Raw genomic sequence first — 26,614 nt, 5'->3', positions numbered from 1 at the left:
AGCTGCGGTGCATCAGGACCAAAACCTCACGCCACAAAAACAGTTTCTTCCCATCCGCTGCTGGCCTCTTCAACAAGGCCAAGGGCTTACACTGACTACAAACTGACACCTTGCCATATTTAAACTATGTTACCCTATTTGTATTTTTTTTTAGATTGTATCTTACAGCTACTTTATAATAAGATTTAACATTCCTATATCTTGAATGTATGCACCTTCCTGCCAAAGTAAATTCCCTACCTGTGCGAACTTTCATGGCGAATAAAACCCTTTCTGATGCTGATTTACTAACTAGCTGAAATTTGATTTCCTACAGAGCCATTCAAACAAGGCTTCACATCGCTTCACATAAATCACCAAAACCTTAATAACACATCGTTAATGACAAAAACTGAAAGAAAAAAACATGAAAATATATTTTTAAAACCTTCACGAATTAACTGATTAAGAGATAAAAAAATTATGTTAAAAGCATGAGCCTTAGACAAGCAGGGTATGTGAGAAGTAAAAGACTCGACCGACAGGAGCTCGCTAATGTTCTGGGGAAGAGAGTTTTCCACGGCGTTTTACTTGGACGCAGTGTGACAACCAATTGTGGCTGCGAATCAAATTTAAATAATTTTTTCCACGTTTATCGGAAAGGGAAAAAACGCTCAGAAGATAACGTACTCGAATGCACTGGGGTTTTGACCACACCAGGACGATGACGCTGTATTCAGTTTTGTGTAGTTTCAAAACTATTCAATTATACCATAAATAAGCAGTATGGTACATTCTAAACCTATACGGTATATATAATAGCCTTCAAACGACACCAATGACATGTGAACGTGTATTACTAGGATTCCATTTTTTTACTGTGAGGTTGTGTATTTGTGCAACTTCCTTTCAGCCAAAAGCTCACGGTTTTTTATGTGCTTTGGTCATTTGACTCTTCCAGAGTCAGTGGTGAAAATGTCACATTCCTATGGCAGGGACTAGAGCACAACTGTACCAAGCGGTGCCAAATATATCAACATTGTTAATTACATTGGTTATGGTCATGATGTAGATGTTGGTGACGATCGATGATGATCGGCGACCGATGGTGGTGGTCCGAGTCAACCCTAGCTGAGATTCGAACTCATGGCCTTACAAATGGGAGCCCCCTGTTAATATTGCCCACTGAACTATAGCTGCTACTTGACATGTGGTTTCATTAAATATGGTACAAATTCACAGGGATTTGAAAAATAGTTAGACGCACCTAAATGAAGCGTCTCCAGATACATTCTTGACCAATCACATGTCAGCCTACAAGAGCACATGATTCATGAGAACCAATGAAAACGTCCACGTGATCACAAAAGCTCGCTCGCGATTGATGAATTCTCTCCATTTCGTTTTTTTACATAATACAGCTAGCTGTTGTTCGTTTTTGTTTTCTTCTCTCCAACGTAAATTCACGTCACAACCCACCAGGTCACCATCACTCACGGGCATCGAGAGCGACACTCCTCCCAGTGATCAGAGATGGAATGCGATCGCAGCGCGTGGCAGAAAAGCAGTGAGGACATTATTTCCGAGAGCTCCATTATGTCAACAAGTCCAAGAGGGTTATTCTTTACCACTAGTGACAATGGGGCACACACGATCATCGTTGACCAAAGCACCAACATTTAAATCCCATGAAGCAGAAGTGCAGCCAACTTAGGGGACTCTGTACCAACGCCAACGAACACATGGCCAAGTTTATACAAAAGGTCCGAAATGAATTGTAGGCTAGGTGACTGCGTCTGCGAACAAAATCTGTCAATGTACGCGTAACTCCGTCTCTCAGCATCAACGAGGGCGGCCAAGTGTGGCCCAAATGCCACAAAACATAGCAGAAAGTTCCTTCAAAAAATACTTCGTGAAATTTAGTAACCAACATTTATTTTTTGCTCATTCTGTATTTTCAAGACTCTAGCCAAACATCCCAGAGTGGGTCCCACCTGAAAATGGGTGTCGAAACTCAGCACGTAAATAATTGACTTAATTATAAATCGTCGATATTATTAAATCAAGTGAAATTATATATTTGAACATGTTTCAATTATTGAATTTTAAAAAAGAGTTGATACAGTGAGAGAAAAAAGCATGGTCAGTCTATAATTTTAATGGTAGGTTTATTTTAAGTGAGAGACAATAACAACAAAATCCAGAAAAACGCATGTCAAAATGTTATAAATTGATTTGCATTTTAATGAGGGAAATAAATATTTGAACCCCTCTCAATCAGAAAGATTTCTGGCTCCCAGGTGTCTTTTATACAGGTAACAAGCTGTCCACAGAAGCATTCAATCAATCAGATTCCAAACTCTCCACCATGGCCAAGACCAAAGAGCTCTCCAAGGATGTCAGGGACAAGATTGTAGACCTACACAAGGCTGGAATGGGCTACAAGACCATTGCCAAGCAGCTTGGTGAGAAGGTGACAACAGTTGGTGCGATTATTCGCAAAAACACAAAAGAACTGTCAATCTCCCTCGGCCTGGGGCTCCATGCAAGATCTCACCTCATGGAGTTGCAATGATAATGAGAACGGTGAGGAATCAGCCCAAAATTACACGGGAGGATCTTGTCAATGATCTCAAGGCAGCTGGGACCATAGTCACCAAGAAAACAATTGGTAACACACTACGCCGTGAAGGACTGAAATCCTGCAGCGCCCGCAAGGCCCCCCTGCTCAAGAAAACACATATACATGCCCGTCTGAAGTTTGCCAATGAACATCTGAATGATTCAGAGGACAACTGGGTGAAAGTGTTGTGGTCAGATGAGACCAAAATGGAGCTCTCAACTCGCCGTGTTTGGAGGAGGAATGGTGCCTATGACCCCAAGAACATCATCCCCACCATCAAACATGGAGGTGGAAACATTATGCTTTGGGGGTGTTTTTCTGCTAAGGGGACAGGACAACTTCACTGCATCAAAGGGACGATGGACGGGGCCATGTACCGTCAAATCTTGGGTGAGAACCTCCTTCCCTCAGCCAGGGCATTGAAAATGAGTCGTGGATGGGTATTCCAGCATGACAATGACCCAAAACACACGGCCAAGGCAACAAAGGAGTGGCTCAAGAAGAAGCACATTAAGGTCCTGGAGTGGCCTAGCCAGTCTCCAGACCTTAATCCCATAGAAAATCTGTGGAGGGAGCTGAAGGTTCGAGTTGCCAAACGTCAGCCTTGAAAACTTAATGACTTGGAGATCTGCAAAGAGGAGTGGGACAAAATCCCTCCTGAGGTGTGTGCAAACCAGGGTGGCCAACTAAAAGAAACGTCTGACCTCTGATTTGGCAACAAGGTTTTTTCCACCAAGTGCCAAGTCATGTTTTGCAGAGGGGTCAAATACTTATTTCCCTCATTAAAATGCAAATCAATTTATAACATTTGTGACATGCATTTTTCTGGATTGTGTTGGTGTTATTCTGTCTCTCACTATTCAAATAAACCTACCATTAAAATTATAGACTGATAATTTCTTTGTCAGTGGGCAAACGTACAAAATCAGCAGGGGATCAAATACTTTTTTCCAACACTGTAGATGTTCATGTCGTAATAATCACTTTAAATATATGGGCCAACAAGCATTACACGGAGGATTTCTAAACCAAACCACAACCACTGCAGCAATTCTAAAGACGCAAATGAGAGAGTAGCTGTATTTTAAATAAGGAAACTAAGGCAAAAAGCCCTTGGCTACAACAAAAGTTTTACCTGAATGGAAATCAAGAACATGAAAAATGTGAGCTTATAATTTACTTTCGCATAAACTGTGAATCGCTCAGGTGGTAGGGATGCCATGAGGTTATGGGGTTAAAATCCCAGACATGGTCAACCGAAATGAATATGATCAACTTCATCAAAATCATATTCACCAATAACATCATATAGCAATGGTGGGTACAAGTAATCCCTTGATTTGTAAATTAAGTGATAGCCTTGTGGTGAGATTTGTTCAATCCAAGAGAACATAGAATTCTCACTACTGCCAGTAAAACATGAGTATTTCCTTCCACCCATGTGAGCATGGGAACGCTCTTGTTGTGTTAGGATAAAGGCTTTAACGGTGATGCAGTCGTTTTGCCGAAAGCTCTATCAATAAAGCCAGCATCCCTAGTTTGATTCCCAACCACGGCTAACATCATTGGTGAGTGATATCTGAACCGGTTTGATGGTCCTCTCCGTCCGTTCACCAAAACCCGCATTGACAAGGCGAAGGATGCTCTAAACCAGGGGTCCCCAACCCCCGAGCCACGGACCGCTACCGGTCCGTGGCCTGTTCAGAACCGGGCCGCACAGCAGGAGGTGAGCGGTGAGTCCGCACGTGGCCCGCCCATTATTTTATTTACCACTTCTGTCCGCGCCTCTTTCCCGCACTGAGCACTTGTCTCCGTCACAGTTTTGTTAAGCCCACAAGCTAACCCTAGTAGCCAAAATGAGTAAAAAAACAAACGTGGCTGGAGAGCTTCTTTGAAAAGGGGGAAAGACCCAATGATGTACCCCCCCCCCCCCGGTCCGTGAAAAAATTGTCCTCCACGAAACCGGTCCCTGGTGCCAAAAAGGTTGGGGACCGCTGCTCTAAACAATCCCAATTACCGACAGGGCATGAGTAGGCCCTTCATCCAGTAGTGGCTGGACAAAGGACTCTAAATTCATTATAATTATCGCCGAGGTTTTTGGACATTGAACAAAAAATAAAAAAAATCCACCAGCTTGGAGTGAGCACGATGCATGCCACATTTCCGCCAGAATGCTCGTGAGGGTGCGCATTAAACCCCCGTTGCCAAACACCAACACGGCTCCACCATTGATCACTGGCCAGCGCTAGGGAGCCTTCTCTTACTGTGACTCAATCTAAAAAAGGAGGGGGGGGGGCACCAACGCCAAGAACGCTGCGTTACTCTCGAGAACGTTATGTGTTCCCATCAAGAGGGAGATCCCAGTGTACAGTGTTGCGAGCACCTAGCAAGAAGGCATCCCACCACCACCACCACCCCTCTCACAGGCCACCCCTAACCACACAGGCCACCCCTAACCACCCATGCCACCCATAACCACACAGGCCACCCCTAACCACCCACGCACACATCCTACCTCCCCAAACCCACCCAGAATCTCCACCGCTTTCCCTCCCCACCCCCACCCCCTAATTGCGACTACCTCTCATCACCCTCCCACCAAAATCTCTCCCCCCCCCCTTTCCTCTTCCCATTCCCAACTCTCCCTGTCTCCCCCACCACCATCAACCTCCGGAGCCTCCATTGAGTAGAGGGGGAGAAAGGGGGCGTTACCCGGGCCAGGACAGCCTCCAGTTCCAGCTGCCAAAACCGGCTGGAACTGGATAGAAAGCTGCATCAGAGAAGGAATGGGGACTGTGGGGGGGATGTGTGGGGGTGTGTGGGGGGGTGTGTGGGGGGATGTGTGGGGGGTGGGGGAGAGCGGAGATGGGTGGATGTTGGGGGTGTGTGTGTGGAGGGGGGTGCGTTGGTGATTGTGTGCAGAGGGTAGTAGGTGGTTGTGTGTTGTGTGTAGGGGGGGTGCTTATGTGGGTGATTGTGTGGAGAGGGTGGGGTGAGTGATTGGGTAGATGGGGAGGGGTATGTGTATGTTGCGTGTGTAGGGGGGGGGGTACCGTGGGGAGCGGTAGTGTAGCGGTTAGCGCTGTGTTACAAACCTGGCGACCCTAGTTCGATTCCCGCTCACGGCCAACACCAGTGACTCTTCTCTTAACTGGTCCTGGGCCTGCCCTAGGTCAACTCCGCCTCAAATGAGTGCCTGGTGCGGTGTAAACATCGCCACTCGGCCGGGCGTGGTATTGGCCACCCACCCCCTCGTGTGCCGTTCCGGCCTTCACAGGTGCTCGCCAAAGTGTGTTCTGGCTATACGGGGGACCTTTGTCTTTGTACGGTAGGTGGTTGAATGATTGTGTGGATGGTTGAGTGGTTGTTTGGATGGAACCGTGTGCTTGTTTAGTTGCGTGGGTGATGCGGAGTGGGGTGGAGGAGCAAGAACGAGTGCCTAGTGGGGTGTGGGGGGGGCATGCGAGGCGGTTCGAGGACCTCCGATTAGCATGGTTGGCTACGTACGGTGCGAAAGAAGTTCAACATTAAACGCATGTGTTCCCCAGATCAGTACTCCATCGGCAGCGCGATGGAGCACCGATCTGATGGCATCACACACGACCCCCTTTGGCGTCGGTGTTTCATGGTGGCCGCTGTAGTCGTGGTGGTGCTGGTGGTGGATTTTGCTTGATTTCATTCAAAAAATGTTTTTTACTCCCGTGGCATTTATTTATTTTTAGTGAAATTCACAAAACATCCCCTCTCATATGCGTTTCTCCTGCAGCTCCGGATTCCTCCCACAAGGCAAACGAACAATAATGTAAATGACCAAACTGGCACTCCAGTTTACGAAAAGACCCTTCTGGAAGAGTTGAGACCCGGTGAGGTTTTCCTCGGTAAAAAAATTAATGTCATTACTATTGTTAAATATCTTGTATTAAACATTCGGCACCTCAAGCTTTTTTGGCAGGGCAATGTATTTTAATCCTTTTTTTAACAAAAACCTAAATGAGATTGTTTTCTATCAGAAATCAAATTACATTGAAACTGGAAGAGTCGTTCGCGTAATGCGTTTAATCTGACGACCCAAGATTGATTGCAAAAAGAGGTTCTTGCACCTTTCTCCACCACTTTTCCTTCACCAACCAACGTGGACCAGCGTGGTGAAGTATGGTCACACAAACCCCAAAATCAACAGCGTGGGGAGGGCCTACACAACAGTGGACTGACAATGAGCACACCTATTACTGCAGAGTATTATCAATTATTTTTACATTAAAATAAGAAAACAATATTATGGATTTGAGTGCCAAATTCATGTGTAAATTGAAAGGCAATTTATACCAATATTTAGCTGTACAATTGCCAAATGATTATTATTTTAGCATCAGAACAATATCAGAAAGTACCTTTAAAATAACACCACACACCGTGAGAGTGCATGAATGGGATATTTCAAACAACCTTGTATTCATTCACATGCAGGATGCAGCTGTAAAAAAATAGCGATTTAAATATGCGGAAAGACTGCTGTCCAAAGAAGGACACAGGAGCAGGGGAAGACAGAAATCCAGGTGGGATAGGCACAGTGGTGAAAGTCCTACACGATTAGTGATTAAGAGATTGAGAGCAGCGGTGATACTGGCTGGAAAAATAACCGGAGTGGAAATTCATAGGGCGCCATCACCGCTGATGACCTGAAGGAAGGGACAGATAACGATGATGTCACAAACGTGTTATTCCAGGATATTGTTGACTTATTTCGGTTAAATAATACAATTTATATTTTAATACTTAAGACCAAATGCATTTTTGAGCATTGGAAATGCATTGTTTCTCACGCCAATAAGATATGTTGAACAAACTGCTTTAAACACCGACTGTGCTTTCCGAGTAAGCAGATGTACACGAAATTGAGAATGCATTGCTGCGTGCGAAAAGGGAGGATTTGTAAATGTCTGTATAAAAATGACGATTACACCGTGCGCACAGATACTGCACTGGGTGCGAGCGGTTAACTGGTCACGGCGGTTGGATATGCGACGGTGAACTGTACCCCAAAATACATTTCCAGTAAAAAGACACAAGTTAAACAGCAGCTTTTAAATCATATATTGATCAAATCCCATTATGATCAAAATAAAAGATTAAGTAGGTGACTTAAAAGACCAACATCGAGATCTACATTTTTTTTGTTAAACGCTATCACCTACAGCAGGTAAAATTGAGGCAAACTTGAGCACTAACAGGAGATGGCAGTGTTGGGCGCTATCCCCTCATATGCAAGGGTTTTCTCTGGACACTGGATTTGGCCAAACATTCAAAACCATAGTAGGACCCCTCTTGAGATATAATCTTGAGACTCTGAAGCTTTGCTGGGTAAATAATTGGCATTATTGTTATTACAGTATTATCAGCAACAGTATAGTAAATTTCAGCCCTGTCAACCCCATGCTGGATGACAGTCTTGCCCCCACCATGCCAGTCATGCTCGTTTGACCATACTTCACCGCATCAGTCAGCACGGGTTGGCGAACGGGTGGCAATCAAAACCATTCGAGATATCACCCGGCCGCTGATGTTAGCCGTGGCAAGTATTCAAACCCAAGGTTTTCGGATTCACAACAACAGTGCGCAAAACACTTCACAGTCTTTACTTAATACATGACGGTAGCCGCATTTGCCCAAGTGCCCTTTCTTGCCTGCTCCCTTGTGTTTTTGAAAAGAAAACCCTCGTTACATAACGAAATGAGAAAAGGTGGCTCTTGACCAAACTGCTGCAAGGCACCAACGGGCACATGGACAATGAAATCGAGATCATCGTTTAAGCGCAACACTCGACGCGCAACTCGACACCGAGAGTCGTCGTCGTGCCAGCGCCGTCAAACTACTGCGTCAGAAACAAAACGAGCAAAGGGGAAGCACTGCGGCCTTGGCTTACGTTGGAATCGGCCGACGGTGTTGTCACTTGGAAGTAACAAGACACAATGTGTGTGCTGCTGCTGCTCACAAACAGCAGGAAGGCACACAGCTCCCATGATCGGCTTGCATGCACATCACGTGACCAACGACATCGCGTGTACAATCCTCAGCCTTAGTATAAGCCACCAACTCGGCGGGAGCTGAACGTGTAGCCTCGTTATTGCTTAGGCGTTATTGCGGATATTGTTGACCTTGTCGGTTATTGAGAATGCACGCTTGCATCCCCATGTACCTGCAAGCAAACGCATCCATCAAGCTTCAATGTATTCTAAATAAATATATTTCGTCACGAATTTCAATCGTGCTATCAGGCACACCAACAACAACAAAAATGTCCATGTGGGATTCCCTGAGTCGGCAGTCACATGTCAATCAATGGCCCCGGAAGATGACTCAGCAACAGATCACGAGCATCTTTGCTCAACCTCTTCGAGCCAGCACGGTCAGTGGTCGTTTAGTGAGTGTCCAGCCGCATGTGAATCGTCTGAAACTTTATTCATTTAAGCCTCCGGAGATTGGCGAGACATTGATGACCGGACTGACACCATCAACTCTCTGCGTACGAGAACCCAGTTTAATCACGGGTGGCTGCCCAGATTCAAACCCAGGAACTCGGCAGCGTTGGCTCGCCGCTCCGACACAACCATTATGAGCCCTGTTAGCCACCGGGCCATCTCTATACACATCCTCTATACCCAACAATTGATGAGGGCACAGTGATTCTAAAACCAATATCACATTTTGGCATCATTACTCTACTAACAAGGTTTTTATTTTTGCATTGTTTAAATGCTTGGACGGCGACCGTAAACAAACAGCACCAACACCAAACGAGATTGATCCCAAGCGAGGATGGCAGTACGGAAACGACAGACGATAAATCCACTAAGCATTTAAGAAAAAAACGAGATGCGCTGGAGTAATAAACCCGCCACTTAATAACGGCGCTTCCTCTTCTTTGCATTCCCCTCTCGGCATCATTGTAAAAAAAAAAACAGGCGCGTTCATTCATCTAAAAGGCGTGTGGTCCCCGAGCTTATTTTAATGTCAACCGAGCCCGCTTGCCCGACGACCGCCACCACTGCTGTGATCCCATCAGCATGACACAACGCAAACTCCGCTGAAAAATAACTAAACGAGGCAGTCACCCCTCCCCTCGTGTTTTTTTTTAATTAATCACCGCTGATGAGTGCAGGCCCCAAAATGCATAACAGAACCATCATTTGCCAATGATGTTAGCTGTGGCTGGGATAGAACGTGGGTTGCAAGAGTTCATTCCGCAACACCCTAACCACCGCACCACCGCTCCACCTCGACAGCGTATTGGATAAGATTAAGTTTCTTGCATTGAGCAGGGTTGCAAAACAATTGGGAAAAGAGATGATTGGAGGGCATTCCAACATAGAGCAGTGCGTGGGAAGGAGCAGCAAGACAGGTGTTGTGACCTGCAGTTGAGGCGCTTGAACGCAGTACGGACGAGAAGAAACAGTCAGTGTTTGGTAGACATAGCCCTCAACATGGGCGGAGGAATCAATGAGTGACGTTCACGGAACTGTATCCATGGCAGTAGCGATGCAGGCCATCCCAATATCAGAATGCAAGGCGTACCACACTGCAGTGGTGTCGCTGGTGTTGCTGCACTACGTTGCTTGCAAGACACGTACAGTATTGCAGTTGTCGCCCGCATCATCCATTCTAATTAAGTGGCGGATGGGGTTTCCAGCCACCGTGGAGATGGAGCGATGAGGTGAGCTCACATGCAGCAGTGAGATGGATCGCAGCATCGTGAAAGCGTGAGGGCAGATGATGGAATAGGGAGGACTTCATCCGGTAGTGTACGGACCACGGCTGCTGCTGATGACGATGACCAGTAAAATGTTAAGGAAAGCCCAGCAACCTTTGTGTCTCCCGACAATAATGGTACGCGTTAAAAAGACAAAGATCCCCCGTATAGACTTAACAGACTGTTGGGGCAAGTGCTGTTAGCGAGCACCAATGAAGGCCGGCACGACGCACGAGGGGGTGGGGTGACCAACCACACCCGGCCGCCTTTGTCTGCCTAGTGGCGATGTTTACACATCGCACCAGATCCTCATTTGAGGCTGAGTCGAACTAGGGGAGGCCAAGGACCGGTTCAGATATTCGTCACTGGTGTCGGCCGTGAGCGGGAATCGAACCTCGGTCGCCAGGTTCATAGCGCAGCGTGCTAACCACTACACTTCCGCTCCCACACAGCACCAAGCAATAATTTTCAGGCCAAGTCGAGACAACAGTGGCCCACATTGTTGAAGTGCATTGTGGCCAGGAATCCAAGGCACGTCACCACCATCACAGCACAGAGTGGGAAACACTATGAGATCACTCCACACATCAGACATCTAGTCAAGTCATTGCCTGGACAAATGAGCACTGAGGTGGTGGTGATCATCTCCTGTTTACAGCCCTGAGCCCATGGTGGAAATTCCACATTCCTACTAGGGGGTTAGTCTATCCATAGGTCAACTCCTTTTGAATTCCCCACCAAAGTGGTACTTTGTTTTATCGACCGCAGAAGGTTGATAGGACGAGTCAACCCCCAACCAGGATTTGAACCTGCAACATTCCCAACCGAGAGCCGCTGAGCCATCCGGCCACGAGAAAAATATACAGTGGTGTAAAAACATCGGGACGTACATACGTGCGTATGCGATGCTGCATTTGTGTCACATGATGCGTTCATTAAACTGTCAAATTATTTCACCATTTAATATAGTTCTAACAATCCCAATGGCTGGACAAACTATTGTGGACAAACCATCGTGCAGCAGAATGTACAAGAGGGTTTGAGATTATATTTTATTTACGGGCGTATGCACATGCCCCCATAGAATTGAGCTGGGGTTCATTAACATTAATCGATGCGCACACGCATGTTAATGTCCCACCAGGCGCACAAGGACAGTGGGCTCTGATGTAACGATTAAAACCCAAATTTCACATGACCACTGCCCCCCCTCCATCTCTGCCACCCCCATACACAGGATCTTGGTTAGATACCTACATCTCAAAGGTACCAGTGGTTTTAAAAAAAAATAAAAAAATCACAATTCCAGAGCTTTTCGCAAAAAAATCGCAGTTACACGCACGTGGTCCTACTGCCAATGCAACGCACGTGTTCAGTCATTACGCAGTTTTACATAATGCACGCCGCTACACTGACGCACGTCGTTTTAAGCATTATACAACCCTGCGTGTGTTGCGTAGAATACATTTAAAATGTATGCGCATTTACGCGTTTGCTGACGCCTTTGTATACGCGCGCACGTGTAGAGTACGGTGGAGGGTGGCCTCAAGCTTTCTTACTCTGAATTGTTTCCCCAGCATTCCCCCATTCTGAGGCCCCATCTGTATCGTATGTGGCATTAAAAACAAGTGTATTAACGCGAGGTGTAAATCCATGAAACGTTCGCGGTTTCTCTTCATGCTCATGCAATGGCACCAGCATACAAATGTTTTAACTGGCACTCATAAATATACACGATTAATATCATGCACATGTGCAGCCTTTTTTTCAATCCACTGCTGGATGAAGTGCCTCCAATTATATCCAAGCATATACATAAATTCAGTGTGTACAGTATATATACGTATTTCAGAGGCACCATTTTCAGCGTACGTATCTGGAGCTCATATCGTGTCATATAGAATTACTACAGTGCCGTCATTTGACAACGATTGCATTCAAATCGTAGCGGATGTCTGTTGCAAAAATGCAGCACGATTTGGGAAATTGTACGTCGGGACGTCCGTCCTGTCGTCTTCGACAATGAATGTGCGGTTTGGACAATCGTTAAAATCTGCTTCCTTGCGCAAGGCACTCGACGTTTCCTCGAAGCTAACGGAGGTTTTTTTTTTCTCCTTAAACATGATTTCTATTGTTTTTCAATTAAGCCAATTATGCAAATTATCCATTTCCATTGTATTTCAATTAAGTCATTATTGAAAACGGGCACGATTGTTTTATTACGCCCGCTGTTTATTTTAAGAGGCTACGTCAGGCACGCACAACACCACGGCAGCAGTCCATCTCTCAGATGGTTCTTCATTACGTTCTTAACTTTTGACCTTTACTCAAAAAAAACACGGCGTCACCAAGAGGGGGGGGGGGGTTCACCAGACAGACCTTGAGAATTTTGGCTCAAATTGGTAACAAAAATATTACAACTCGCCGCCTGCTTAGCAACGTTACAAGCATCAGGACCGCAGGTAGGTCTGCGTGAGATTGCGACTTTCATCGCTGACCCCCTGACCTCAAAAGCAACCTCTGCAGGCACGGGCATGGCTGACACGGCCCTTGATTGTGCGGTGACAACTCTGATGTCACACGTGCAGGCTGGGCCCTCCAGTGAGGTGGTGCGATGCAAAAATCTCTGTTCCCTTTTAAACAGTCATCACTTTGTACACTAGAACACACAATCGGTTTATAAATCAAGTCCAGCCTGTTCTCGATCCACAAATGAACTAAGGCTTAGAAATAACATGCAAACGTGTGCTGCTCACCAATAGCAGGATGGCAGACTCCCAAGCATACGCCGCCTTTCCATGCATGTCATGTGACCACCATATTGCATGTACAATACTCTCTCAGCCATGTGAAAGGCCTCCCCATGCATGTTGGTTCTTTCACCGTACTTCACCACGCTGGTCGGTGCAGATTGGTGGCAGGGCCAGTTTGATGGCAATTGCCACTGATGCTAGCCACTGCAGAAAATCAAACTCAGGGCTACAAAGCACAGCACATAACCACTGTACCAACGACTGCTCGACCACTTTTATTCTATTGCATTCTAGAAATGTATAAGACTCAGTTTTCAGTGTTTGATTCAATACAAAGTAGTCATGTCTTTCAATTCAGCACTGCAGTCATCCCAAAATTATTGTTATTCTATAATGATCAAAATGTCACTGCACAGTTATTTTATGTCTGAGCAACATAGTCCGTGTAACATTCCGTACATGCATCAATTGTGTAAATCAATGTGTATGTGCAGGGAATGGATGTCCAGTGGCTAGCACTTTGCATTATAAACCAGACGACCTGAATTAGATTCCCAACTACGGCTAAAATCAGCGGTGAGCGATATCAGAAAGAGATCCTGGGCCTCCTCTAGGTCGACTCAGCCTTAATAACCTGGTGTGGTATGTCAACGGCAGCACTGGGCAGATTAAGGTGGTCGTGTGTGGTGCTGGTGAAACCATGCCCTGCCTACACCATTCTGGACTTAATACACTCCAACAGCACTTTCCACATCAGTCTGAATGGCTACGCGGAGAGGATATTTGTCTTACTCTTGCATTTGCATACTACAGTACATCAGAAAATGTTACCTTGATAATTTGGCCGACTGGCCTTCTACAAGAGCACAAACATATCTCTCCGACGTATGTACGGGTTGTACCGCGGCGTTGTTCAGCACAACGTCCAATGTTTCGTTCGATGCACTGAGAGCTTCACCAGGAAATTAATTCAGTGCTGGGAATGAAACGTCGGCCATCGTCTCCAAACAATACGCAGTAACAACCCACAAAAACACATCGGAGAGAGCTTTGCAACACAACCGCGAAAACCCACGCCTTCGTCACACACAAATGTGATTTAAACCAAGACTGCCTCGAGGAAACGAGTCCTGTTTTTTTTTTAACGTTACATGCTATTCATTGTAGCTGTGTGCATTGGCAGTATACAGTCAACAGCAATGCACATATTGTTCATGTGTTGTGTTATTTCTAGAGCCCCAGTGTCCATTCCCCTGCCTTAATGGTCATATACACCCTGGGCTTCATTTCAGCCGGGTCGGCAACCTGAGAACATATGTCTGTACCCGGCACACCACATCCAGTATACTTCTGGCTTTCTACTAGTCACCAGCCACATATTTCAGTCTACCAGCGACCCAGAAAATTATCAGTGGGAAATTAAGTCCCGGCCATTAACACAAATACGAACGCAGACTTTAGAAATGCGCACACACAACCAATTGTTAGACCAACAATCCAATGGACTTGAAGTCAACACATTGAGCTCACCTTGCAAGGATGTTAGGGAACAACATTTGCCTATACGACCCATCAGTGTAATAATCCCCAATTCGACTGTGCACAGACTCTATACCGCTATAGACCGCAGCCACCAATGACAATGTAAACAAGTCGACAAAACCACATACCGCATCTTGCATAAAGATAAAGGTGCAGCGTTGTAATTGCCTGCTTACGCCACTGCTGGCAGAAGAGCCTCCACGAGAGGGACCTACTCTTCCACGCTGAACAGACGTCTTAGAAGAGGTGAGAGCTAACCACACTTTACCCCTACACACGAGACCCGCCAATCGACTAACTGCAGCGCACCCATCTATACTGCTGGATGGACAAGAGGCGGTGTGGAGGACTTCTTAAACTGGTCCCATTGTTTAAACTGCCGCACGGAGAGATCGAACAGGTGCCTGTGGATTGCAAGTCCTGTGCACTCACAATTATGCTACAGCAGCGTCCCCATATCTTGAATAGACAATGGCAAATGCTCGTTCGATTGAAATGTGTATTTTTATTAACTTTAAAATAACAAATTAATACAAATAGAGCTATGTTTTTAGGTTTCACCTAGCCTTCAGTAACTTACAAAGCAAAATGTTAGACGTGAACACAATTGGCGTGACAAGTGGTTTAATAAAAATGTTTACGACGTTCATATTATTTGGGTCTTTCAGTAAAGCCACGTAGATAGGTTAAAAGAAAATAACAAAAAAAACTACGACGTTTCGATTTCAACACAAGCGGTCGTCAAAACAAAGTCTTCACCTGATGACGACCGCTTGTGTTTCGATCGAAACGTCGTAGTTTTTCGTTATTTTTTGTTTAACCTATCTACGTGACTTTACCGAAAGACCCAAAGAATATAAATTCCTGCAGTCACGAAAGCTTTAAGTCAAAGTTAGGATGTTATTTGTGAGAGGAATGGCAAATGCCCATCTGTGATTCAAATACATCACACGTAGCAACTGTATTACTGCCTTCAATGCAAGAAATGGACAAATTGAAGCGACTGATCGACAAGAAATTTTCAAAACAGAATTATCATTCGCCTCTTTTGTCAACGACGCGCCTCATTCTCCTAAAGCTGTTGGAACCCAATAACTGGCCTATAAAAGATTACCTTTTTTACATTTGTTGTGCCTTTTATATTGAGCTATTGCAGCCAACATGTAAATATAAAAAAAATTGTATCGCCAAGACCTGGTCAAAAATCGCAAATGCAGACTTAGTCTTAAAATTCATTGAGTCTTTGCTGTACGGACTAACGTGTTTTACTATTTTACAGATGCACCCTTTTATACAGAAATATCTACACTGGACACGAGTGTAAAGCCAATTTATAAGCGCGAACATAACCGCCCCGCGCAGCAACGTTTATTAACTCGTGGATTAAAAAATGAGCGAAATAAATTGAATTTTCGGTGAAAAAGTGGCATCTTCGTTTCGCTAGTTGCCTACGGGAGAACGCAATTCTGAACGGGGCGAAACAAGGGGTGGGTGAAATGTATGGAATTATAAATAAAAACAATGAGCAGCGAATAGACGGTGGGGGGAGACGACGGTGGTGGTGGTGGCAAGCACACTGCCCCCCCTCCAAAGCCAGCCACAAAAAAGCCCTCTCCCCAACTCGAGATGGGGTAATGCAGAATTGGGGCACATGGCGGAGGCGGCCATTTTGAGGGCCAACCCGTGAGGAGGAGGAGGGGGGGTGGGGTCAGAGGTGAAAGTGGCAAGGAGACAAAATGGAGCGGGCTCAGCCATTGGAACCGCCTTATCCTTTCCTTTCCCCTCCCCACAATCAACAACAACCACCAACAACAACCACCACCACACGCTTGTGCATGGCTAAAGCTGTTGTTTTGTTATATTTTGGGTAAATGAAACGCGTAGCCTAGCGAAAGTAGCGGGCGGGCGGCCGGGGTGGTACTTGTGAAAGCAAGTGTGAAATCGCACGTGCGCGCGCGCGCGTACAGTTTCACAAAAGACAATTAGGTTGATTTTATTTTTGATATCGTGATATCGTGTACGCGCACGACCTTCTGTACATTCGTGTATTTTGTGGAATTAACGTTCGGTTTTGAAATTGAGTGAAAGCACGCGGGACTTACACCGTATACGATTAAAGATTGGGAATACGTTCGAATGTGAAGCGGCGTTTTGCTTTTTATTTATTTTACGAGTAAATAAATGCGCGCGTCAATTAAATTGTCCGTTAAGGGTATGAATGGCGCACACTGTACATACAGTACGTCACTCAACGTTTAGCGTAATTGGGAAATGTTTGCGCTTGAACATTTCTGATAATTTACGAGCTCAATTAGTATTTTTTTAAAACCAACTGGGACAATTACAAGCACCGCCACAAACAATAAACAGCGACGACGACGACGTTAACTTTTGAGGGGCATTTTTTTTGTTGTTGTTGCGCCACCAGTTTTCGGTCGCAAAACTAAACTAAATGTTTCTCCACACAAACACCGTTTCATCATCAATTTACTTTACGCTCCGATTGCCGTTTTGGCGGAGGGTGGGTGGGGAGGAGTTGTTTGGTGTTGATGATGTTGATGGTGGTGGCGGTGTGGAAAGCGGCAAACGCGCCTTGGTATAACCCTCTTTAGGAATTCTTTAGCTGCCTTACAGAGGGAAGTGGGGTTATAGGTGGTGACCTCTTTGTGCTTTCACAAACCCAAAACTGCAACGTCCTACCCCCCTCCTCCTCACCACCACCACCACCAAAGTACAAATCCCCCAACCCCCACATCGCCAACACACAACACACACACAGAAACCACAGCCACTTACACCGCCCGCCATTTTGTGGAGTCCCACAGGCGAGATAGGAGGGCCCGCGAGGACGAGCCGCAAGAGTTAATAATAATAATAACGTTAAATATTCCACACAATCAAATGTCATTTCGTAGACTTACAGCGAGTGAGTGTGCGTGTGTGTCGCCGTGACACCTTTCTTCGCTCGCGTTCCGTGGCGAGATACGCAAAAACGTCGTGGCGGGCGACGGATATTGTTGTTGAGCGGGGTTGTGGGGTGACGTTTGGTCAAAAGCGTTACTCCAAGAGATGCCACTAATAATTGTACGGGGCGAATGGGGCGGGCGGGGGAGCTGGGTTTTGTTTAAATAAAAATGTAAAAAAAATGTGTACGCTCAGGCTGTAGCGCAACGGAAGGACGAGAAAATATTCCCTAAATATGGTTGGAACGTTGAGAATTACACGTCCATTGAATTGGATATTTACGCCAAAGTGCAAGTGTGGGTTTAACAATTTCCGCGAGCTGTCCCGTTGACGAACGCGCGCAAACCGTGGGCACGGATTATTATGAATCAACAACCCTCAAAACTCGCCCCTAACACACATTGCTTGGGGCTCAACACCTCGCACACATACAACTCTTTTAATCAGTCAGCACGACGGGACTAAAAAAAAAACTGTAGCAACGACTTGCAGACCAAAAGACGCCGACTGGGACAAGCAAACCTTGGGCAGAAACTACCTTGGACGCAACGCCACATTTGTGGCTTCTTCCCTGACCATGGGACATGGGGGGGTCCCCACCACCACCACCAAAACAGGAGACTTCCAAACCAACCTTCACAATTGTTTCACACCACCCACCGTGTGCTTATCCGTCAGTTTAAAAAAATCATTTTGTGGCTGCCCCCAGCGAATGACCAGGGAAGAGTTAAGTGAAATATTATTGGTTCTTTCGGTTAAGCCACGTAGAAGGGAAACAATAAAATAATATAAATATATAAAACAATAAAATTGTTTCGACTGCAACGCAAGCAATCATCATCAGGTGTGAAAAACCACAGCATGAAAATGTTCTTGCTGTGGTTTTATATTTTTATTATTGTATTGTTTCCCTTCTACGTGACTTTACCGAAAGCACCAAGAATACGAATCGCTGCAGTCACGAAAGCTTTAAATCAAAATTTAAGTTAAAATTGTTTATATTTTCTCTTAATCGGAGCTTGCGTGCGTTGGTTTGGAGGGCCCCGTTAACAGCCTCTTGGGTCCTTCTGGGAAATCGACGAATGGTAAACTACCGGCACTGGGCTAATTAATACTCTTCCAACACTCCTTGCCCACCCAACAACAAAACTAGACTTTGTTAAAAAAAAACACGGGGCCGCGTTTAAACAACCGAAGCTTAAAAAATGATAACGTTATGTGCGGAGCACTGTTTGCTTGCAGCAATGTCTAAAAGAAACTGGGGCGAAGAAAAAACAAACCCGGGAGAGAGAGAGAAAAAAACCCGTCAAGACTACACAAACAATTGGGAGTTTCCAAGCTTTAAGTACCGAACGCACTGTATGATTCACACGTGCACACACCAATAACAAAACAAACCTCGGCACCAAATACACACAGATGCTCAACATTTGCAACGTCGCGTACAAAGCGGACGGCAGCCTTGCAAGTTTAAAACAAACGCGACAAACCAACCACCCCACCATGACGACGACGACGAGAAAATAGAAGGCGACCACGTGCGTGAGCGCGCCGCGGAGACGTTTCGCCGCTTTGCCAAGCGGTGCCACCACCACCACCGCGTGCTCTATGGGGAGGGAGCTACATTTGCCCCCTCCCCCACACCTTAGTCGCCCCCCCCCCACTCTAGTTGCCCCCCCCCACCCTGGTCGCCCCCCCCCGTTTGGTCGCCCCCACCCCCCGTTTGGTCGCCCCCCCCCCCGTTTGGTTGCCCCCCCCCCCGGTCATCCCCTGGTCTCCACCCCCCCCCATTCGCCCCCCTACTCTAGTTGCCCCCCCCCAGCCTGGTCGCCCCCCCTAGTCGCCCCCCCCCACTCTAGTTGCCCCCCCCCCACCCTGGTCGCCCCCCCCTAGTCGCCCCCCCCCTAGTCGCCCCCTCCCGGTTACCCCTTTGGTCACCCCCTGGTCCCCCCCCCCCACCACTCGCCCGCCTGGTCCCCCTGGCTCCTCCACGTGAGAGCAGCCCCCCCCCCCCCCAGTCGCCACGTGCGTGCGGGGAGCGGTAGCGTAGCGGTCAGCGCGCTGCGTGACGAAACCTGGCGACCCGGGGCCCATTCCCTCTCACGGCCCAACAACAGAGACGATTATCTGCACCGCTTATGGACATCCTCCCCCTAGGTCGACGCAGCCCTCAAAATGGATACTTGGCGCGATGTGTGTAAACATCGCCACTGGGGAGACAAAGGCGGCCGGGCGTGGTGCTGGCCACCCTACCCCGTGTCGTGTGCCGTGCCGGCCTTCATAGGTGCTCGCTAACAGCACTTGCCCCAGCAGTCTGTTAAAGGCTACACGGGGGGTCTTTGTGTGCGGGTGACCCCTCCAACCCCGTATGGGGAGGGCGAGCAGCCGGTCGTGTTAGCGAGCTTGCGCTACGGAGCCGGCAACAAACCCGACCAGTTCGAGTCCCGCTCACGACTCTGGGCCTCCTCTAGCTCGACTCAGCCTCAAATTACCACCTGGTGCGTTGTGTAAACATCGCCACCGGGGGAGACAAAAGCGGCCGGGAGAACCACTGCCCCCCCCCCCCCCAGTACCGAACCTCACACAACGCTTGCCCGCAAAAAAGGAATGTTAAGGCTATACGGGGGATCTTTGTCTTTGTGCGTGAACCCCCCCCCAAATAAAAACCTTCCACGGCGGAGCCACACGGCAGAGACAGGAGGAGGAGGTGGCCGGCAAAAGCGGCGGTGTCGAAGAAGCTCACGAAACCCACACGGCAGAGCACAGCAGCCACACACAGCCCCGTCCAGAGTTTGGAATCGAGCCATTAAAGAGTGAGAGAGAGAGGAGGGGGAAAAAGCTGGTTTTCACCTTACATTTTTTTTTCAGTTGGAATGGAGTTTTTTTTTCTCCCCCTTTCTCTGTCCCAACCCCGTGTTCCTTATACAAGGCGATTTGGTAACAAAGCGCGATAAACAGAGGCTAGCAACTGGCTCGCCGGGACTTGTGTGTCTTTTATTGGCTTTTTGCTAACGTTGTTTTCAATTACAAGCCATGGGTGTTTTTTTGCCTTTGTAGTGACAGCAGGCTATGGCATGCCGATGAGTCACCTGGGCTTATAATCCACATACTTATTGATGAGTCATTCTTTTTTTACACTGAAACCTAAACTTTGTTTCTCTCGTGCAAAGAGTAAAATCCCCCCCCCACCAAAAAAATAATGTGAATGAATCATCCTTCACAGTTGCAGAGTTTAGGAAATAGGGGGGTTTTTTATATAGCGTTTCCCATTGAAACACAAACATTTGTAGCGGGCAGTTGTGTATCTTAAAGGTGCAATACCCATGTTTGTGAATGCCATTTTGCTGTACTGCATGGGACGTAAGTTGGAACGTGTCACGAATATATTTTATGTACCGCTGCGTTTGTGTAAAAAAAAACCCAATATATACATCGGTGTCTTCCTACAATTGTTTTTGGCGACTCGGGATCTTCGAGGACAATAGATGTTTAGTCTCAATGTGGCTCTCACCTGATTTAGATAGATTTCTGATTGAAGTTATCCACGTGCTCATGGATTTGTGGCACGTGATACAGAATGCGTTCAATTAGAGTGAAAACACGACATTGTAAATGTGTACTGCAAATGTTAACCCACGAAGTTCTTCATACAGTATTATGCGTCTAAGGAATGTGTAGGGAATACGCACATGATACTGTATAAATGCTGTAAACAGTACAACGTTACTCATGTGTTCTTTACTGTGCACAGATCCCATCACCGATTGAGACCCACACACACTGCATACTACCTCTCACATCAAGAACATCTCACCACACCTGGAATCCCCTCGTTGCTCATTGCACAAGTCGACAATTATGCGTTTTTCAAGCAACAAATGCACTCCCCGTTGACGAGACTCCTTTGAAGTGGCATTTTTTAATCAATATCTGAAGCATCCTGTACTCGAAGAGATCCATCCCGCACCAACAGTTCCAAATGAACGGCGCGAGAGAGTTTGGTGTGATCCGGTGCAGTAATGTACATCGCTGAGCAGACAGACATACAAAAGTACACAACACGTGTGTGTGTGTCTGTGGGCACACCTCTGACACAAACTTAACTGAAACTTTTTTTTTATACCAGGTAAGGCCCACTTTTTTCCCCAAGCGATCTGGCCACAAAGTGGCTTATCATGTAGAAATGTATATCAGATAAATACACTAAAGCCACATTGATTCTAAATGTGGAGGGAAAACCCGGAGAACCCAGAAAAAAATCCACGCGACCACTGAGAGATAACATGAACACTCGAAAATACAGCAAGCGTCGGGGTCTGAATCTAACCCACGACCTCCCGTATACCAGGCGAGGTATTTATCATCTCGTTACTGTGGTGCCACTCAACTCATGCCTATACTTGTGTCAGTACTATATTCTTCTGGTTAGTGATTGGCTATATACTGTAATCTTTATATTGTAATTGCATATTTTACTGCAGTATTGCAAAGTTTTTAACGGTTGTGCTGTACAACTCTCCAACGTGTTTCTGGGTTGTGCTACGTGCTTACAGGTTTCTCCCAGCACGTGGGAGCGAAACGTCAGACATCATGGCAAACAACACGCGGCACAACCTGTAAACACATCGGAGCGCTAAATACATATTTTGATCATCTTTGGATGTTACAAATTTCTAACCTGAACTCTAGATCACAAACCAGAAGAATAACATGTGTGTGACTTGTAGTGTATGTAATGTTCAGACCTTCCAAAGATAAGGACACAATATAAGCACATACACATCCATAAACTAGTATGGTATATACTAAGAAAGTTATGTTAACAGACGGGGAAATGACAGGCAGAGGAGTGACACACCAATCCTCCAACGGGGTCACTTATCAGCTTAAACGTCTGTTTTTATGCTCAAAAGAAGTCATCACAACACCCCAGGCATCACTTACAGAGCATTCAAACATAATACAGACGTACACACACACGTGAATTTAACTATTAACTAATGTTGTGTACACTCAAAACGCCTTTGTTATACCCAAAGTAAAACCTTATAACAAAGGCACAATTGAACTGCTGTGCTATCAAACTCTATTGCACTTTAATATGCATCGGCGTAAATTTACTTTTAATTTTGTTTTTCACTTTAACGTTACATTTTCACCTGCATAGGCAGATGGACGCGGATTCTGGTTCTGCCACAAAGATGTGGGGAAACAGTTTTCCCATCACAAATTGTGGGAGATCGTTTTCAGAAGTTCCAACCGACAAACAGTGGCAAGGCACAAACACAAGGATTGGTCAGGTCAAAGTGCACGGCAAGCTCTGTGCCCATCCCCCACAAACCCCTGTGTTCTTGAGCGACCATCCATCACACACTGCACTAGCTCTAACCAGAACCTATGGGCTACAGGCTACATACATCCACATTGTAGAGCTTCACAACAAACTCAGCTCCACCTCCAGACGCGAAAAAAAAACCCTCCCTCATGTTTTATTCTGGGAACGGCCACCGCAAGTGACGTAGCAGGCCTTGCAACTGCACTGGGGCCCACACAGGCAGGAGGTGCCCAGGCTCCGGCCTACGAAGTGGACATTGGTTGGGGAAGAGATCCGATTCATATATTGCACCCATTACAACCGAGCTACGATTCTGTGCCCCCCACAATGTCCTTAGTTCAATTTTAAATTGCAATGTAACTGATGGACTTTATTTTTTTCGAGTTGTCTTGGAATGGTGTTGTTGTTTTGCTGCCTTGCCCAAGCTTGCATTTGGTGTTGACAAATCTGCATGAATTGGATGTACCAGTGAAATTTGTGCTTCCATGCTTTACATATTTATTAGTCACCTATCTGTTCTCTGTTTTATTCTTGTTTCATTTATTTCACTTTTTGTTGATGTAGCTGGCTGACCCACCCCAACTGCATCTCTCATCACATTCCTTGAGGAAAAAAATAAGGATTCTAATTAAGAACTAGGGGTGTTCATCTTGCAAGTGAAACTTCAGGCAATATCGTTTGGCAGTGGAGCCATAGGCATGGGCTGAAACATTTTGCCACCATTGCCATGAGCAGCAGTACTGCCTTAAAGTAAGAAATACTGTGTGCACGGCACTGAAATAACTAAATGACGATTCGGGCAATGGGCCTTCTGCAGTGCAGAGAAAGTGACAGGACAGGAGCATGATTGTGACTGAAATCAGTCTATAAATTATCTCTCCAACTACATGTGATGACCATGTGCCTCCATTCTCGAGGGTCATTCCCTGAAACGTTAACATTACTATTCAGTGTAAATTTGATTCAGTTACACGGAAGCTTTCGATAACTGTAGACTGTGCACAGATACGTATTTTGCTTTCACATTGTAGATGTAATTTTCATTGCCAACGGGAAAATATGAGCAAGAGTGCTTAGCTCACACTCTTTAATTAACAATAACAATGATCGGACGTCTTGAAAAACTATGAGACATGAACGCCACCAATGTGTAACATGTGCATCGTGTACCTGTAGCACCCACTCCAGAGTCACACAGTGAACAGAGGCTGTGGGGTGGCTTCAATGCACTCATCCCAGCACAAACAAATATTTGTATCCCTTAATCAGGCAAATCACCTGGAACATCGACTTAGTTCTCTATAAGCCAAACACCCTCCCCCTTACTATCCTGGTCATATTCCAGTGAGTTTGTGTTCTGCCCGTTGAGACGTAACATATTGCTTAATACGTACAGAGGGGTGTCAACGTGTAACCAGTTGGCTAAGCATTCATCCAGCAGTGGCTTGAACAAGGCAGTGTTTTTATTCCATAATACAATTCTGCTGCATATTGACGAGTGTGCATTTTAACGTGGAACAACCGTTGCTGTGGACATTGCTTATGCTGTATATAAAGCAATGCGGTGTAAGCTCACGATAAATATTATATTGGGTGAGACAGAGAGAGATGGTGCTATAGTTTTTTTCACTGGGCTATGAACCCGAGGCTACCTGAGTTGGATTCCCGGCGACGACTGCTAAGCTCAGTGGTGAAGTGAGATCTGAACCATTTCTGGTGGGGTGACCCCCGCCTCCCTCCAGGCCATCCACGCTCAGTTCCCCTAAATCCATCTTTGACTTAAACCTCATTGAAGGAAGTGGCGAAGTATGGTCAAACAACTCATCCCCATGACTGACACGGTCCTCACCCAGAAGTGGATTGACAGGGCACTGTGCCGGTGCATTATTACTGTAATCGTTGCGTACAGTGAGGGAAGAAAGTATTTGATCCCCTGCTGATTTTGTACGTTTGCCCACTGACAAAGAAATGATCGGTCTATAATTTTAATGGTAGGTTTATTTGAACAGTGAGAGACAATAACAACAAAATCCAGAAAAACGCATGTCAAAAATGTTATAAATTGATTTGCATTTTAATGAGGGAAATAAGTATTTGACCCCCTCTCAATAAGAAAATTTCTGGCTCCCAGGTGTCTTTTATACAGGTAACGAGCTGAGATTAGGAGCACACTCTTAAAGGGAGTGCTCCTAATCTCAGCTTGTTACCTGAATAAAAGACACCTGTCCACAGAAGCAATCAATCAATCAGATTCCAAACTCTCCACCATGGCCAAGACCAAAGAGCTATCCAAGGATGTCAGGGACAAGATTGTAGACCTACACAAGGCTGGAATGGGCTACAAGACCATTACCAAGCAGCTTGGTGAGAAGGTGACAACAGTTGGTGCGATTATTCACAAATGGAAGAAACACAACAGAAATGTCAATCTCCCTCGGCCTGGGGCTCCATGCAAGATCTCACCTCGTCGAGTTGCAATGATCATGGGAACGGTGAGGAATCAGCCCAGAACTACACGGGAGGATCTTGTCAATGATCTAAAGGCAGCTGGGACCATAGTCACCAAGAAAACAATTGGAAACACACTACGCCGTGAAGGACTGAAATCCTGCAGCGCCCGCAAGGTCCCCCTGCTCAAGAAAGCACACATACATGCCCGTCTGAAGTTTGCCAATGAACATCTGAATGATTCAGAGGACAACATGGGTGAAAGTGTTGTGGTCAGATGAGACCAAAATGAAGCTCTTTGGCATCAACTCAACTCGCAGTGTTTGGAGGAGGAAGAATGCTGCCTATGACCCCAAGAACACCATCCCCACCGTCAAACATGGAGGTGGAAACATTATGCTTTGGGGGTGTATTTCTGCTCAGGGGACAGGACAACTTCACCACATCAAAGCGACAATGGACGGGGCCATGTACCGTCAAATCTTGGGTGAGAACCTCCTTCCCTCAGCCAGGGCATTGAAAATGGGTCGTGGATGGGTATTCCAGCATGACAATGACCCAAAACACACGACCAATGCAACAAAGGAGTGGCTCAAGAAGAAGCACTTTAAGGTCCTGGAGTGGCCTAGCCAGTCTCCAGACCTTAATCCCATAGAAAATCTGTGGAGGGAGCTGAAGGTTCGAGTTGCCAAACGTCAGCCTCGAAACTTTAATGACTTGGAGAAGATCTGCAAAGAGGAGTGGGACAAAATCCCTCCTGAGATGTGTGCAAACCTCGTGGCCAACTACAAGAAACGTCTGACCTCTGTGATTGTCAACAAGGGGTTTGCCACCAAGTACTAAGTCATGTTTTGCAGAGGGGTCAAATACTTATTTCCCTCATTAATATGCACATCAATTTATAACATTTTTGACATGCGTTTTTCTGGATTTTTGTTGTTGTTATTCTGTCTCTCACTGTTCAAATAAACCTACCATTAAAATTATAGACTGATCATTTCTTTGTCAGTGGGCAAACGTACGAAATCAGCAGGGGATCAAATACTTTTTTCCCTCCCTGTAATGCCGTGGATACGCCACAAATGTAAACACCAGCACAATGGAGCGAGGGATAGAAGATTGCGCGTTAAGTTTTAACTCTCTGCGGGGAAACCTTTTCATTCCAAACCATGATGCCTGATACTTTCACAGTGCAGTATTGGACTGCACTGTGACACACGCGT

At 46.1% G+C, this 26,614-nt stretch overlaps 1 protein-coding gene across 10 annotated transcripts in view; it reads right to left on the bottom strand.

Moving 5' to 3' along the window:
* The window catches only part of LOC116948693 (insulin-like growth factor 2 mRNA-binding protein 3), an 83,535-nt gene that overhangs the window by 43,986 nt on the left and 12,935 nt on the right, over nucleotides 1-26,614 (bottom strand). For 2 of the 10 annotated variants that reach the window (XM_032965652.2, XM_032965653.2), the window contains exon 1: nucleotides 20,276-25,110. The exons of 6 other annotated variants lie outside the window; for them this stretch is intronic. In XM_032965652.2, the coding sequence (XP_032821543.1) occupies nucleotides 20,276-20,415 (140 nt within the window). In that variant the 5' untranslated portion in view covers nucleotides 20,416-25,110. Of the gene's footprint in view, nucleotides 1-19,110; nucleotides 19,208-20,275; nucleotides 25,111-26,614 lie in introns of those variants that run through there. 2 more of the 10 variants (XM_032965659.2, XM_032965658.2) reach the window with 1 other exon arrangement.

The sequence above is a fragment of the Petromyzon marinus genome, chromosome 34, assembly GCF_048934315.1.
Source record: "Petromyzon marinus isolate PM22_M1 ecotype Great Lakes invasive population chromosome 34, UKy_Petmar_22M1.pri1.0, whole genome shotgun sequence".
NCBI classification, from domain to species: Eukaryota; Metazoa; Chordata; class Hyperoartia; order Petromyzontiformes; family Petromyzontidae; genus Petromyzon; species Petromyzon marinus.
This window is presented reverse-complemented; position numbering and strand designations above follow the sequence as displayed.